At 26.1% G+C, this 14,923-nt stretch overlaps 2 protein-coding genes across 9 annotated transcripts; one reads left to right on the top strand and one right to left on the bottom strand.

Moving 5' to 3' along the window:
* Positions 1 to 485: 485 nt before the first annotated feature.
* Positions 486 to 5,350, bottom strand: LOC124422358 (pyrroline-5-carboxylate reductase 1, mitochondrial). 4 transcript variants are annotated; one of them, XM_046958712.1, is made up of 8 exons: positions 5,187 to 5,350; positions 4,688 to 4,921; positions 2,911 to 2,952; positions 2,782 to 2,852; positions 1,684 to 1,854; positions 1,392 to 1,604; positions 1,150 to 1,315; positions 486 to 1,032 (listed from the first exon to the last, which is right to left on the bottom strand). In XM_046958712.1, exons 2-8 carry the CDS (start codon positions 4,767 to 4,769, stop codon positions 908 to 910), a joined length of 870 nt encoding a protein of 289 aa, XP_046814668.1. In that variant the 5' UTR covers positions 4,770 to 4,921; positions 5,187 to 5,350; the 3' UTR covers positions 486 to 907. The 4 variants fall into 4 exon arrangements, with proteins under 4 accessions (XP_046814668.1, XP_046814667.1, XP_046814669.1 ...); XM_046958711.1 differs by having other exon boundaries at positions 2,911 to 3,033; positions 5,187 to 5,349; XM_046958713.1 differs by lacking the exons at positions 4,688 to 4,921; positions 5,187 to 5,350 and adding an exon at positions 3,252 to 3,408 and having other exon boundaries at positions 2,911 to 3,033.
* A 6,406-nt stretch (positions 5,351 to 11,756) lies between these two features.
* Positions 11,757 to 14,914, top strand: LOC124422357 (transmembrane protein 135-like). Of its 5 annotated transcripts, none has more exons than XM_046958708.1 (10): positions 11,757 to 11,888; positions 12,269 to 12,460; positions 12,853 to 12,983; positions 13,069 to 13,195; positions 13,278 to 13,432; positions 13,503 to 13,752; positions 13,836 to 14,003; positions 14,063 to 14,203; positions 14,283 to 14,449; positions 14,527 to 14,914. In XM_046958708.1, exons 2-10 carry the CDS (start codon positions 12,317 to 12,319, stop codon positions 14,639 to 14,641), a joined length of 1,398 nt encoding a protein of 465 aa, XP_046814664.1. In that variant the 5' UTR covers positions 11,757 to 11,888; positions 12,269 to 12,316; the 3' UTR covers positions 14,642 to 14,914. The 5 variants fall into 5 exon arrangements, with proteins under 5 accessions (XP_046814664.1, XP_046814665.1, XP_046814661.1 ...); XM_046958705.1 differs by having other exon boundaries at positions 11,769 to 12,181; XM_046958706.1 differs by having other exon boundaries at positions 11,769 to 12,003.
* Positions 14,915 to 14,923: the final 9 nt, after the last annotated feature.

Genomic DNA, 14,923 nt, shown 5'->3' on the forward strand with positions numbered 1-14,923 from the left:
GAAAGTATTATATATTTGTTACATAAAATGTCTAAGTAACTAAAATCCACTTGTTATCAAATATAATAGTTGTATATTTATTATGTATAATAAAATATCTATAAACATACATTAATGAAATCATAATAATATACTGTTTTCAAAAAAATGAATGCTTTGGATGTGATACCATGAAAGTAATATATTATTCTTCCAAGGAGATTCGTTTATTTAATATTATGATCTCAATAAAACTTTTTTTATTATAAAAGATCGCAGTCTATTTTTTCTGTATAGTTCTCATAACAATTGTATAACATTGTATATAATTCTATTTATATTATGTTATTATAATTATATTAACTTGTATAAGAGAATGTCAATGAATGCAATTAAATAAAGTATAATCTGACACATTATAACAGATGTAATCATGAAAATGATATTTTATATATTCATATATGAATATTTGGTAATTTTATATTTGTGCGAGTTGATAGTCAAAATAATTGTTAAAATAAACTTTATTCAGGAAAAATTCACTAAAATGGTTTTTTTTTTCATAAATGTAATATTTAGTCGCCTACGCACAATTATTTATAGGAAAAAGTCGTTCTACATTAATATGAACTATATATAAGTAATCTAAGTGCATACAAAGGAAAATTAGAAGAAAACTTAACAACCAATTATTAATAGAAATAATAAAAGTCGTTCAATTGTAAAAAGTGTTCAAAAGTGTTGAAAAATGCCAATTGTAAAAAATTTTTAATTGTAAGAGTTCACAGAGTAAAAGGACTTCATAACCACGAATATTAAAACTTTGATAAATTCTTAAAAAGAGTTACAAGATTTATCTATACATCTCGATTGTATATATTTCTTGGTTTTCAATTTTCTAATATTGCTTAGTAATTTAACTCAATTACTATTTTGCCTTCTCCAAAATTAAGTTAATTTCTTTACATCGATGCGTCGCCGCTTCTATGGCACCAATAAGCGCAGCCCTTAATCCATGTTTCTCTAACTGATGAATTGCTGTTATTGTGGATCCTACAAAAACGATATAAAACAATTTGGTATTATAGATTTTAAACGATTATTAATTTATCGTGAGTATTTTGATCGAAATATGATATCAATTATCTTAATTCAATCAAATTTTCAAACCTGCAGGTGAAGCTACGTCATCTTTGAGTTGACCCGGATGAATGTTTGTTTCACGAACCATAGTACCAGCACCAAGGACAGTCTGAGCCGCTAATTTATATGCTAGATCTCTCATTAACCCCATTTTTACAGCACCATCTGCCAGAGCTTCAATCATCATGAATACCTATCGCATACGTTAACACATAATGCATCTATCTGTTTATTACGAGTCTCATTGCAATTCTAATATTGTAACTTACATATGCTGGACCAGATCCGGCTAGAGCAGTGACTGGATCTATCATGTTCTCGGATACTTCCTCGCAAAAACCGACAGCAGAAAATAATTTCTTAACAATTTCTGCTTCTTTATCTCCTGCATGTGTACCACGACTAAATACTGTAGCACCACAACCAACGAGAGCAGGTGTATTAGGCATTACTCGTATCACTGGAGTTCCTTTTGGCAAAGCCTTTATTTGTGCAAATTTTTTTATTTAATATCTATGGTATCAATTAATTTTTCGTTAATCAGTAATGATCTCTCTTTACCTTTTCTAATTTCGAGATTGGAATGCCCATAGCTATAGAAAGTAATAACTTTGAACAATTCTTTAATTCTGGTAATATCATCGGTACTACTTGCGGTTTCACGGCTAAAATTAAAATTTCGCCGTGATCGATTATAGCTGAATTATTGAATACAGTTTTTGATCCTATATCCTACAATAATAAATTATTTTTAGCTTAGAGATAAGAAAGTTAGATTAGATAAAAGACTAAGTAAATAAATATTGATGATTTAGAGAATCTTAAGCATTATAAATATGTTCTTAATTGCGCGCATTAGAACTGTATCTCTTTATGCAGGATGTTTTATTTAAAACAGATTACCTAAATATCTCCTCTGTCTGTGATAATACGAAAAATAGTTCTTATGTAATTTAAATGATTTCAAAAGATAAATATTATTTTTTAGTGATTTTTGTCAAGGTCACTTACATAAACATTTCTTTTAACGTATTCATTCTTTCATATTTTCTGCCGTTATAAGTCATTATTTATATGTTCCTCACAATATTCCTCACAAAAAAAATCAAGGGGTGTGAGATGAAACCTGATATATCACTGAAAATAAATTCCATACTAATTTTACAATTTTGAAATCCAAGGTCATTTCAAAATCATATTATTAAACATAGGTGAACCCACGGTAATGTTAGCTATAATATACAACAAAAAAATGTATATATATGTAAAAAAAAAAACATAAATTATCTTGAAAAAAAAACCATAAAATATGACATTTATAAAAAATGATTTTCTTCCGTTTGATTCGTCTTTTGAAAAGATTTAAATTACGTAAGAAATATTTCTTGTATTATTACATATAGAGAAGATAATTAGACTTATCTTAAATGAAACACACTATATAAATAATAAATGAACATAATATTTTCCATAAATTGAAGTGTTTATCGCGGACAAGTTTGTGATAAGCGATTGTAATGGACATTGGTTCGTGAATAATAACATACATAACTGTACATGTCCATAATTCTTACGTATTTCGTTTCTATGTTATTATATTAAACATTAAAAAAAAAAAAAAAAAAAAGAAAAAACAGAAAAAAGAAAAATATCAAATACCTTGAAATTTTCGATACTGCCTACATCATTTGGAAGACAACTAGCAAGTATCATGTCACCTTTACTCAAACCTATTAATACGATTATTATTATTAAAAGAATTCTAATTAAAGAGAAAATGATATTTACCAGCTCTAATAAAACCCTTGGCCAATGCTTGAGCCATTTTTCCTGCACCAAAAAATCCAATTTTAAACATCTTATCGATCTTCTTCTTTTTTTCTTCAATCCCAGCAAAATGTTGATCGCTTACTGAGAATAAAACCAAAAATATCGAAAATAAATAAAATTGGAAGTCTCTGTTTGGTCACTGATTATTTCCGGCACTGACTGTCCTATCCTACACTTTTATTAAAGAACTGTTAAAAATTGAAATATATCTTAGTCATAGATAAAACTGTCTAAAGTTTGATTTTGAATCGACGGAGAATATAAAAGAATGACGACCACCGCACGATTGCGTTATTTACAAGTAAATCTCCTCCACCGAGTCTTCTTCGACTTCTCATCCTCATCGCTCCCTCGACCGTCGAGATGCACTATATATTTTTTTTGTTTATATAATCGTCAAAGAGATAACGCACGAGCTTGTGTGTGAGCTTTAACACCGCACATTTCATATAAAATGACACGTACTTTAGTATCGTAATAAAACGTACTATAATTCGTGGTTGAACATTGTGATTTAAATACATTCTAAACGTATACCGATCGGACAAAGTACGTCATAGATGAGGTGGCCATATCCTTGAAAACGTAAATCAAGCTTCATTTGACAGATATTTCACAATACTATACATACATATCTAATTGTAAGCCATTGAGATTAGATGTAGCTACATATTTTTAAACCATATGCATCTAGTTGATTATATCGAGTTGAATAAATAGTAAAGCAATAATGAGCGATAAGAGGACTTTGAGTAATAACCTACGATAATACTTAATTCCTTACTTAATACCTTTTCAATATTATATATATAAACATATATATATATATATATATATATATATATATATACACATATATGTGTGTATGTGTGTGTATAGGGTGCCCAGAATAACTGGGAAATATTTGAGGGGTAGTTTCAGCCCTTAAAAAAATCAAAACAATTCAAAAAGAATTCATATAAATATATATATATACTATTTAACTTTGCTTCCGAGTTATTGCAAATTTAATATTACAATAATTCTTTTGTTATATAAATGTATTGTATAGAAAACGCTCAGTAACAGTATTAAAAGTCTTTGTGAAAGAATTGAAGAAAATTTCAAACAAATCCGAATAACATCTAAACATGCGGAGGAAGTAAGAGAGACAGTGATAGAATTATAAAAGAATCATTGATTATTACGATTAAAATCAAATCCGCTGTAACTCGAAAACAAACAAAATCAACAAATCAAACAGGATATACGTTTATATGAAATTTTCTTTTTTTGTTTAAACGTGCCGAAATACCCATCAAATATTTCCCACTTGTTCTAAGACACCCTGTACATATTGCAAAGTCAGTTAATACAATCATATAATTTTCAGATCAAAGAATAATGTTAATATCTAACATGAGATAATCTTGAATAAAAATAGAGAATAGCCTTGTCTTGATAGTGGGAAACTTTTCGACTTATTCTCATTATATACTTGTTTACATCTTACGATTAATTCTGTTACGATAAAGAATGACATTTTGTTTATTCAAGATATAAAGTAAATATCGAATGATCGATTAAATTCTTAGATTATAATCAATCACATTGTGACGAAAGTTTATTAAAAACAGCACATACGATATTTGGTCGGTCACTAGAAAATAAGCGTTTGCATTATCGTTTCACGTTATCGCGATATTTATATTTTGCTCGAGTTGTAAGTAATTGTTTCCTTATCTAATAATCTTACCATTTCTAACGTTTAATCGCCGTTGAACTCGGTGTGTTACTTTAACAAACTTCATCGTTCGCAAAATAACGGTCGATCTCATTTCGGCGATAGACAAAGAATTTTTATAAAATTTATTGGAAAAGATCTTTATCAGACTTATATCAAGAAGTATAGAGCAGAATTAGATCGTTGTTTGTACTGATTTATCAGGAAATTCTTTCGTAATGTCACTCTGTTCGAAGCTCAAGCAATCTAAAAAAACAAAGTATACTGTTAGATATCATGGACTATTAAATGGTCGATAGATAGAAATATAATATATATAATATATAATATATATATAAATATAATATATATAATATATAATATATATAAATATAATATATATAATATATAATAGAAATATAATATATATATAATACTTACATTCATTAATTAGAAGTATTATATAAAAATATGTTCGTTGTGTAAAAGGGATTTATTTATAATGATTTATATAAATACACATATTACTTACCAATTACGTATACTGACGATGTATAATAACAAATTTGTTATAAATAATGTATTGACTGCAATACGATTTACATAATCTTCAATTGAAATTAATGTACTATTAACGACTACCGATCAGAATACAAATTAATTAAATGATCAGGCTGATGTTACTTTTGATTCTGCCTGTGTTTTATTTGAACGCTTATTTATATACTCTGGTTGCATCGCTTAAAGCTTAAAGGTGACTGTTGATCGGTAATTATCTGACATAGAAAGCTACCTATGATTAGTATTACTACCGATCGGAAGTCAAATAAATGTAATAATGTCTCTTCCTTTTTTAAAGATGTGTAATGCATTTATTAATCTCTTGTGAATAAAAATCATAATTAGGTATGATTAATTACGTTGAATGATTTATAATCACTTCTTCATCCTGTTCTATATCGTAATTTTGAGTTACGATAATATTATTATAAATGTTCCACGTACGTCATGTTTCTATAACAAAGATATTATATTCACATAAATAATATTCTAAGAGCATAAAGATATATCTCTAAGGATTCGGCCACCACCTAAATTAGTAATTAAACTTTTATGTTTCTCTAGATGTTTTATTGCCCCTACAAAAAAAATTCCTTATAGGAAATAGAACAATTTGAAATTTTCAACAATTTCAAGAAAATTGTCATGCAGATAGCCGTTTTTAAAGCATTTCAAAGCTAAATTTCTTGTTCCGAGAATATCAAAAGGAAATTTATGGAAATAATTTGGAAAAAGTCAATACTATCCCCATAATTCTTATTTCGAAAGTTTCTTTATATTAGATTTTGTTATATAAGAGATTCTATTGTTAAATTAAAATTTCTTGTATTTAATTAACAAAATAATTAATTTAATAAATGGAATAAATAATTAATTTCTCGTCTTTAAGTAAAATGGTAATTAATATAATTAAAATGTCTTATATTTAATTAATGTGATAATTTATTTAATTAATGTCTCATCTTCCATTAATATAGCAATTAATTTAATTAAAATGTCTCGTATTTAATTAATATAATAATTAGTTCGATTAATTTCTTTTTAATTATAATAGGATATAGTTACCTGAAAGAGAAAATTTAATAACTGAGTTTCTCGTATATCATTCATTGAAACATCATTGAATAATACATATACACTTAATTTTGTTTTAAACAAATATTTATCGATCATATCAGAACAGATTCGCGAAGTCAGAAATATATTTTACAAAAAAAAAAGGAAACATTTACGAGTCTTAAATTGCATTTTTTCACCTTTACGATAAACTCTATACACAATTCAAAAATGATGCAACCATTACAGCACGGAAGTGTGCATTATCCGAGTGAAGTCAAGATTTGATTTCACAGAAGTATAAATACATAAGAGTATTGGATATAATTATATATAATTTTAAGTACTATTACAAATTTTATATAAATATATGAATTGTCGAAAAGATTTAAATTTCTTTGTAAAAAATATTATCTTTTTGTAATCAACATTTAACAATTCGATTGGAAAATTGTAACTGATTAAGACTAATGAACTCTAATACATTACCGATATAACAATATTTTATTGTACCCTTTTTACTGTTTATCTATGCTAAAAGCTTGTTTTTTTTGTCGATAGATAACACTATCACGGTCCTAGGTACAAAATTTACTCTCGTGTCGATAATTCTATAATCTACAAAAATACTTTTGAATTTTTCCACTAGATAGCACCACAGAAGTGTAAAATGACAGTAGGGGTAACAAATTCGATACGAAAAAGATAATTATAGTTATAATTTTATAGTTTTCTTTTATCAAAAAAATGACTGTATAAGTATCAACCCATAAACTAAGTTTCTATTTTAATTTTTTATGAAAGGAGTCCGCGCAATTTTGATTTATTTTAATTTAACTCCATTAAAAATATACAATTCTGCATAAATTTTTTAATCGGTTTAATTTAATTGGTATAAATTTTAACCCTCTATGGGCCGAATTTTTGTTTTAAATCCAAAAAAATTGAGGAAACGAAAAATCATCAATTATAAACCTATATATGCAAATGAAAAAAAAAATTTTCGTTTAAACAATGGTTGTCTTGACAACGTTATAGAATTAAGATTTATGCGCCATCTCATGAAAAAAGCTATAATTATTTGGTAAAATCTCGATAAATTAAAATGTGACCTGAAAGTTACACGGGTCCATAAAGGGTTAAGTTTAACTATAAAACAATCTAAACGATAAGTGACATATACATAACAAACGTATACACAAACACATACATTTAGATTTTTATATGATACGTTAAGGCTTTTCACTTTTTTTTGTTTAAAGCAAATATGACTTCAGCGACAAGTATGGACAAAATATAAATTACGAATACAAGTGGGAAACAGTTTCCCCACCATGCTTCTATTATATCAATGTATAAACTTTTTTAGTTATTCCCCTCTCGTGCGACATAATAATTGGTTTCGTGTGGGTAGAGTAAGTAAGTTAGTAGACTATGACTCACACTTTTCAATCTTTCATATGCATATCTTTCTTTGATGATAGTGTGGATTGCAGTAATCCATGCTGGATACGATGTCGGTACGCATTTGTTTACGATAAATGCATAGAAAATAAATATAATTGAATATGAATAATTTTTATATGAAATGAAACATATAAAAATTAGTATATAAATCTGCGGCAAAAATAAGAATTTGTCCAATATTTTCTTAAAAATAATTAATGAATATTTATATATTATATTATTTTAATACAAATTAAAACATGAATTCATTTCCTACACTACTTATGAAGTAGAAATTCTAGCGCATTTTTTCTTACGTAGTTGCTCCTGTAGGACTACTAGTCCATTCTATACGATTTCGACTATTACTACTACTACTAATAATAATAATAAAAATGTACTTAAATATTATTTATATACATCTAGATATTATTTAATATATTTTATATTATTTTTAATAGTAAAGACAATTAACTTCGATTAATCATGAGTAAGAAACAATGTAAAAACAAATGCATTACGATAATAATATAGTAAAATAAAAAGAAACAATAATGGACAAAAACAAAAGAAACATCTTGTATTTTTTTTCATATGTCGTTTATATTAGATAAGCGGTCATGTGTCGAAATTATCAAGAACACAATTTGTCGAAAATTCGCGCGTCAAACCACCATGAAAAATGATACATTTTTCCTTTTTTTTGTTATAATAAATTATCGTTATCATATGTGTCACGATGCATATAATATAAGTAAATTCTTTTGTTTCTTCTTATTATTACTGATTTTATTACTATATTATTACATTACACATTATTATTATAGTAATAGTAGTAGTATAGTAATAATATGAAGTAAACTCCTTCAGAGGAAACCACAAAAAAGTAGCGCTAAAAGGGAAATCTCATAGATGATGTGGAAAAGAATTCATGTTTCGATCTTTATTAAAAATAATATATAATATATATATTCACTAATTATTAATTTTGAACAATATGCATTTGTCAGCGAATAAAATTATATTACTGTTGTATCCTACCTAGTACAGATCACCACGAAATTCACATCAACCATTAGTAGAAAAAATAAATATAAGAGATTGGATAATAACACCTAAATTATCATAAATAAGGAAGAAGAGTGAATTAATTCATTATTTTCGTTTACATCGATACAATAAAAAAAAAACATCGGAATTGTTTAGCCTCAAGAACTTATGATTTCCTGTATTACGAATCTAGATGCTTCCTAATATGCTACACATTACTTATAAAATCTTTATCTTTTTAATCTATAAAATCTGAAAGGAACTACAAATTTTTCAATAATTTAACAATATTTTAGAAATCCAGATCCCTTGGCATAAACGATTGGACACGTATTTACTTATTTTTGCCACAGAATCATTCGGCCAAAACTCATTAAAATGATCGAGTTTGTCACCATAGCTTTTCCGTGCGAGCATCGTGAAAGTCATTTCTTTGCGTTTGTGAATGTTTAAAAAATATGAGTATCAGCTATTTACGCACACAACCAAGCAGACAATCGTTACTTCACGGACATAAACATAACCATTCAAGTGTGATATGAAAATCAGTAGTGGGGATACGAGCTTCATCTCTTTTGCCGCAAATTTCGAAGGGCGCCACAGTACTAAATGTTTTCTTCGTGAAAAATGTCGAAACAGTATTTGTGCCATCAAGGAAAACAGAAATAAGTTTCGACCAATTTTGATGAACTTTTGATGAACAGTTTTTATTTGTGCATAGGCCATTCTTGAAAAATACCATTTTTTAATACGATTATTTTAAAAAGAAAATAAAACTTTTTCAAAAATCTTCCAAAAAAGCGCCGTAGATTAAACCTTCGTCTTTAAAATGAAACCTTGTTCGTTAAAATCGGTCGAGAATTAAGCCTGTTCTCATTGATGGTGTAAAAAAAATCAAGGTTGGTGAACAGCTTTAAGATTTCAATATATTCATAGATGTCTCAAATAATTTCAGAAATAATGATGTTACATATTTCGTTATATCGAAAGTATAAGCTCTGCATTTATATTTAAAAAGAGTAAAGATTGTATGAAATACAAAATAGAAATGACCTTAGGATCAAGATATACGAATAGATTAATATATTACATAATATTAAGCTCTATTCTATACATGTTTGCAATACAAATATATTTTAATGCGTTGGCCTTGAATATATTTTAATGCGTTGGCCTTGAATATATTTTAATGCGTTGGCCTTGAATATAAATATATTGTATTCGCAATTAAGAACGTATCAATTTTCTGTTGCATTAATTTACATTTGGTAATGACGGATAATGTACGTACTAAAAATACTAATTAAAAAAATTTTCTGTATATATATATAGAAAAACTTTGAAAATAAAAAATAATTGGTGCGTTTAAGATATCTTCCTGCAACATTATATATTTATTTTTGCTTATTTTAGCTTCTTTCGACTGTTATTATTGCAATGTAAAATTTTTTTCTTGAAATGTATAGAAAAAACCATTTCTTTTATTATACACGACAAAAACACACATTACACTTCTTATTGTCAAAACTAATATATTCAAGAATTTTTCATTTATAAGTCATATTTTAGTACACATACACAATTATTTCATGAATAGAGCTACAGATTTTATAACTGCTAGTAGTGCCAAAATAATATATAGGATGTCTCATTTTAAACTATATTGCCAAATATCTTCAATCATATTGATTTTATAAACATATTTGATTTCATATCTAATTGGTTTTATAAAAATATATTTCAAATAAAAGTTTTGAAGAAAAAATATACCTTTCCTTCGATATCTCAACGAATATTTCGATGACTTGGCATTTAACGGACTGTGCAATTATGTAAGAGATTATATAAAAATACTACATATTGAACTTTGACAATCTTTAGTTATATTGCATTTATATTCTGAATATAACGGCTTTCATTAGCAGTAAAATGATACTGGACATAGATTTTGTGTTTATTCACAACATGGACATAACGTTAATTGAAACTGTAATCAATGTCATCTGTCATTCAACTCTTTTTTTTTATAATAAAAACATGTTTTGTTTACTTTTCTCATTCTAAAAATGTATAATTTCATCTCATATAAAGTGCAAAGATCTTAATTTTGATTTTTGATGAAATAAACAATTTATTTATATTAAATAAAAATACTTTGTAATATTTTATATAACCAAATCAATTATCATACATTAAATATTTTTATTTGTTGCTTTTGTCATATATCTGTACATTATACTTAAATAATCTGATAATTTTTAAAGCTAATAATGTTAATAATATTTAATTAAGATAATCATATTTACAGTATTTTTAATTAGTTATTTTTTACTACTAGTTTCTATATTAATGGATTGAATAACAATTTCATAATTCAATAAATAAAAAAATATATTTTTGCTAATAAATTATCGAACATATAAATAAACAAGTAAAAAAACAAAAAAGAAAAAATAAAATAAATAATATTGAATTGAATATGTATATTCCTTTCTGTTTTATTTCTTTTGAGAGGATTATGTGTAGTTCAAATGTTAGAATAAAAATAAATGATATAAATTTGGAGAAAGAACAAAGTGACATTTATTACACATATGTAAACGTATAAAAAAACAATTGGATTAATTAATGTAATAAACACGTATGTCTGAATTAACAAATATAAAATCTAAGCAAAATTAATAATTAAATTACATAATACATTCGTTTAATTTTAAAAGAAAAATAAATTATTGATCAAAAATCGCACTATTAGTAGAAAACCGTTAATAGATATGTGATTATTAGGTTATTATCGTTTTTCCGAAAAGATTCCAATAGCCTATAAACGAGTAAATTTTATTTTTTTATCTTATCAAATTTAAATGATTATATTCAAAACATTCACAATACATTATAACTCGAATATTGCATTCACACAATTTCGATAATTGTTCAGTTACGCTCAGCAGACATCGGTTCTAATCAATCTTCTCAATCTTTGACAAATGTGAACGTACCTTAAGAAAACACACTCATTTGTTGAACACGGATGCCAACTTCAGTCCATATTGAAGCGATAGTTAATATAATTGCGTTCTTCGATTCACAAGCATTCAGAAGTTTGTAAAGAGCGCAGAAAGTATGTTATGTCTTCATTAACCGCGCGTTTCAAGAATTATTTAAGTTAGTTCTCGAACCAAATTCCACCTATTAATGGAAAACCGTTTTGTGTCGAAATTTTACATTTTGCAAAAGTAATAATAAGCAATATGATTCCATCAAAATATTTTTAATTTACTATTGTCTTTCATAATATATACAAAAAAAAAAAGAATTTTGGAAAGACCTATATATAATTTTCTATGTTAAATTTATAAATCCTTCGTTTTATATATAATCGTAGCATGTCTTTAACAAAATTCTCTATTCCACGTAAGCAAAGTGTAATTAAATAGAGAAGCACTAAATAGAAGAATCGACCGTGTATTAAAACAAATTACAATTGAATGATTGAAATAGATAAACAAGAAAAAGAAAGTAGAAGAGGACAAGAAAAGAAGACTAAAAATGCCTGCCAATCTCAGTAAATTTATTAAAACAAGTTGTAAGGAATACACACATTGGTGGACAAATTCGTGTATTTCTGCATCGATGGGCCTCGGCTTAGACTGTTTGCAAGAATCTCTGAAAATTTATTCGATAGTATATATCGTATGTATCTATTCTTTTTCATTTTCATTTTTTTTGTCTATATCGATATGTACTTTGTTCTCTGTGATATTCAATGTCATTATATATGATAGGCATAAAAGAAATAATAAATGTCTTCTATTACCATTCTTTTTTATCTGTTATCATTTGATATTTATATTTTTTATCCTAATGTATTTACACTATTTTCCGGTCATGATTGTTAAATTATTTAAGATATTTAAGATTCGTATTTAAATATAAGAATATAACATTTCGAGATTGTGATTCTGAAGAGACTCGTAAATATCGATTTTATTGCGCGTAATTTGAATTTGTATAAAAACAAACAAATAAAAATGTGTTCGCTGGACACATTCATAAGAATTTAATTGATATGTAATTTATGATAGGTTACTTTATTGATGAAACGAAAGAAACCAACAAAAGATATCATTATACAAACGATATTAGGAATTCTTCAGTCTTCAGCATTTCTTTCTTGGAGTGCATTTAATTATTCCCTAAATATTTGTGGTCTAAGGTAATATAAATTACAAATAAACATTTACATTTTATTTAATATACTTTAGGTAAAAACAGTTTTTTTATCTTAAACTGTATTTCAGGAGAGTGCTAGGATGTATGAATATTATTACAGTATCTTTTTTACCTTCATTTCTATCTAATATAGCTGCTATTTTAATAGAAAAACCTTCTAGGCGTACTTTATTATGTCTCTATGTGTCAAATGTTGTAAGTACATAACAGCATATAATATTTCCAGTAGATTATATATAATTGGAGTATATTAAAAATATCAAGACATTTTTGTTAGGCAACAGAAACCTTATTTAATATGGGCATTTGGAGAGGATATTATCGAAGCATTCCATATGGACAAGTTTATATTTTTGCTTTAAGCATAGCTATGTTACTTTACTTTTATCGATCTAAACCTGTGAAGCAAGATTCTATATACAAACTTATTAGGTAATATACACTATATTGTTATTAGCACTTTGTTAATATAGTATTTATATATGTACATAATCTACTATAGGTTTATCATTGGTCCATATGAACAGACTGAATATTTTGGCAAAAGAATTGAAAATTTTCAAACTACTTCTTCCACTCAACCTTCAGAATTAAGAACCTTTAACCTTTTAGAAAGAAGATCCAAACGTCATACCTTTGATATTATTTGGAAGTCTTTTGAAGCTTACAAGCAGATCATAAATAATTTAAAAAATAAAAGTAAACATTTGTCTTGTCCACACCCTTACAGCTGTGCTCATTATGTACTAATGGTAAAAATCCAAATTCATTGAATATGTATGTTTCAAAAAGTTTATTTATCAACAGATATGTGTAAATCATTTTTTGTTTATAGAGCGGAGCACAATTATTCAGTTATGGATATGGTATACAAGTAGCCATACAATTGATCTTTCATTATAGACAAATTTTTACAAAATCAAAAAATATAAAAAAAATATTATTTAAGAGAGAATATTTCAAGTTTGCTGCATTTCTAGGAGGATTTACTACACTTTACAAAGTATATTCTTTTATATAACTTTTTTAAAATGCTTTATTTTTATGTTATTAATGTTTCAGTTCACATCATGTTTACTACGAAGAACATATAATAAAGATTCTCCAAAGTTTGCTATACCTGCTGGTTTGGTTGCCAGTATTGCATTTATTGCGTTTCCAAATAATACTTTAGCTTTATACCTTATGTGGAAAGTACTACATGTAATGTTATATTAAAAAATAAATATTTACAAAATATATTTATGATACTAAAATAACAATTATTTTATTTTTATTATAGTTAATCTGTATCGATGGAGTAGAAAAAGGAATACTTCCTGATGTTAAATGGTTTGTTATTTTTCTATATAGCTTCTCTACCGCAGTACTTTTTCATGCAGGTATTCTAGAACCACAAAATTTAAGAACCTCTTACTGGAAATTTCTGTATAATGTATCTGGTGGAAGGTAATTTTTTTTTACTAATATCAATTCTAAGTCTTATAAATTATAATTCTTAATATGTTTTAATTTAATTATTACAGAATAGCATCAATATCACGTCTTCCTTTAGAACCCTTTGGTCTTAATAGTTATAAATCATTGCAAGAAGTACTTGCACGAACTAATACTACTGATAAACATATATATTCATTTTAATTAGTTTAATAAAATTGAAAACAAACATGTATTCTATTTTTGTATATTAAAATATTAAAATAATTGTTTAACCAAAGAGTATAAAATGTATTTCATAATTATGAAAGAATCTGAATACACTACAAAATATACTGATAATACAATCATGGTTTGGTATATATCTTGCTATTTTTAGCATATATAAAATAATTGTATTTTAGAATTATACAGTGATAAAACGGTGCCTGGATTTTGTAACTTTGTATAAAATAAAATTATACTTTTGTAAATAAATATTTTATA

Source organism: Vespa crabro, chromosome 2 (assembly GCF_910589235.1).
Source record: "Vespa crabro chromosome 2, iyVesCrab1.2, whole genome shotgun sequence".
In the NCBI taxonomy this organism is placed as follows: domain Eukaryota; kingdom Metazoa; phylum Arthropoda; class Insecta; order Hymenoptera; family Vespidae; genus Vespa; species Vespa crabro.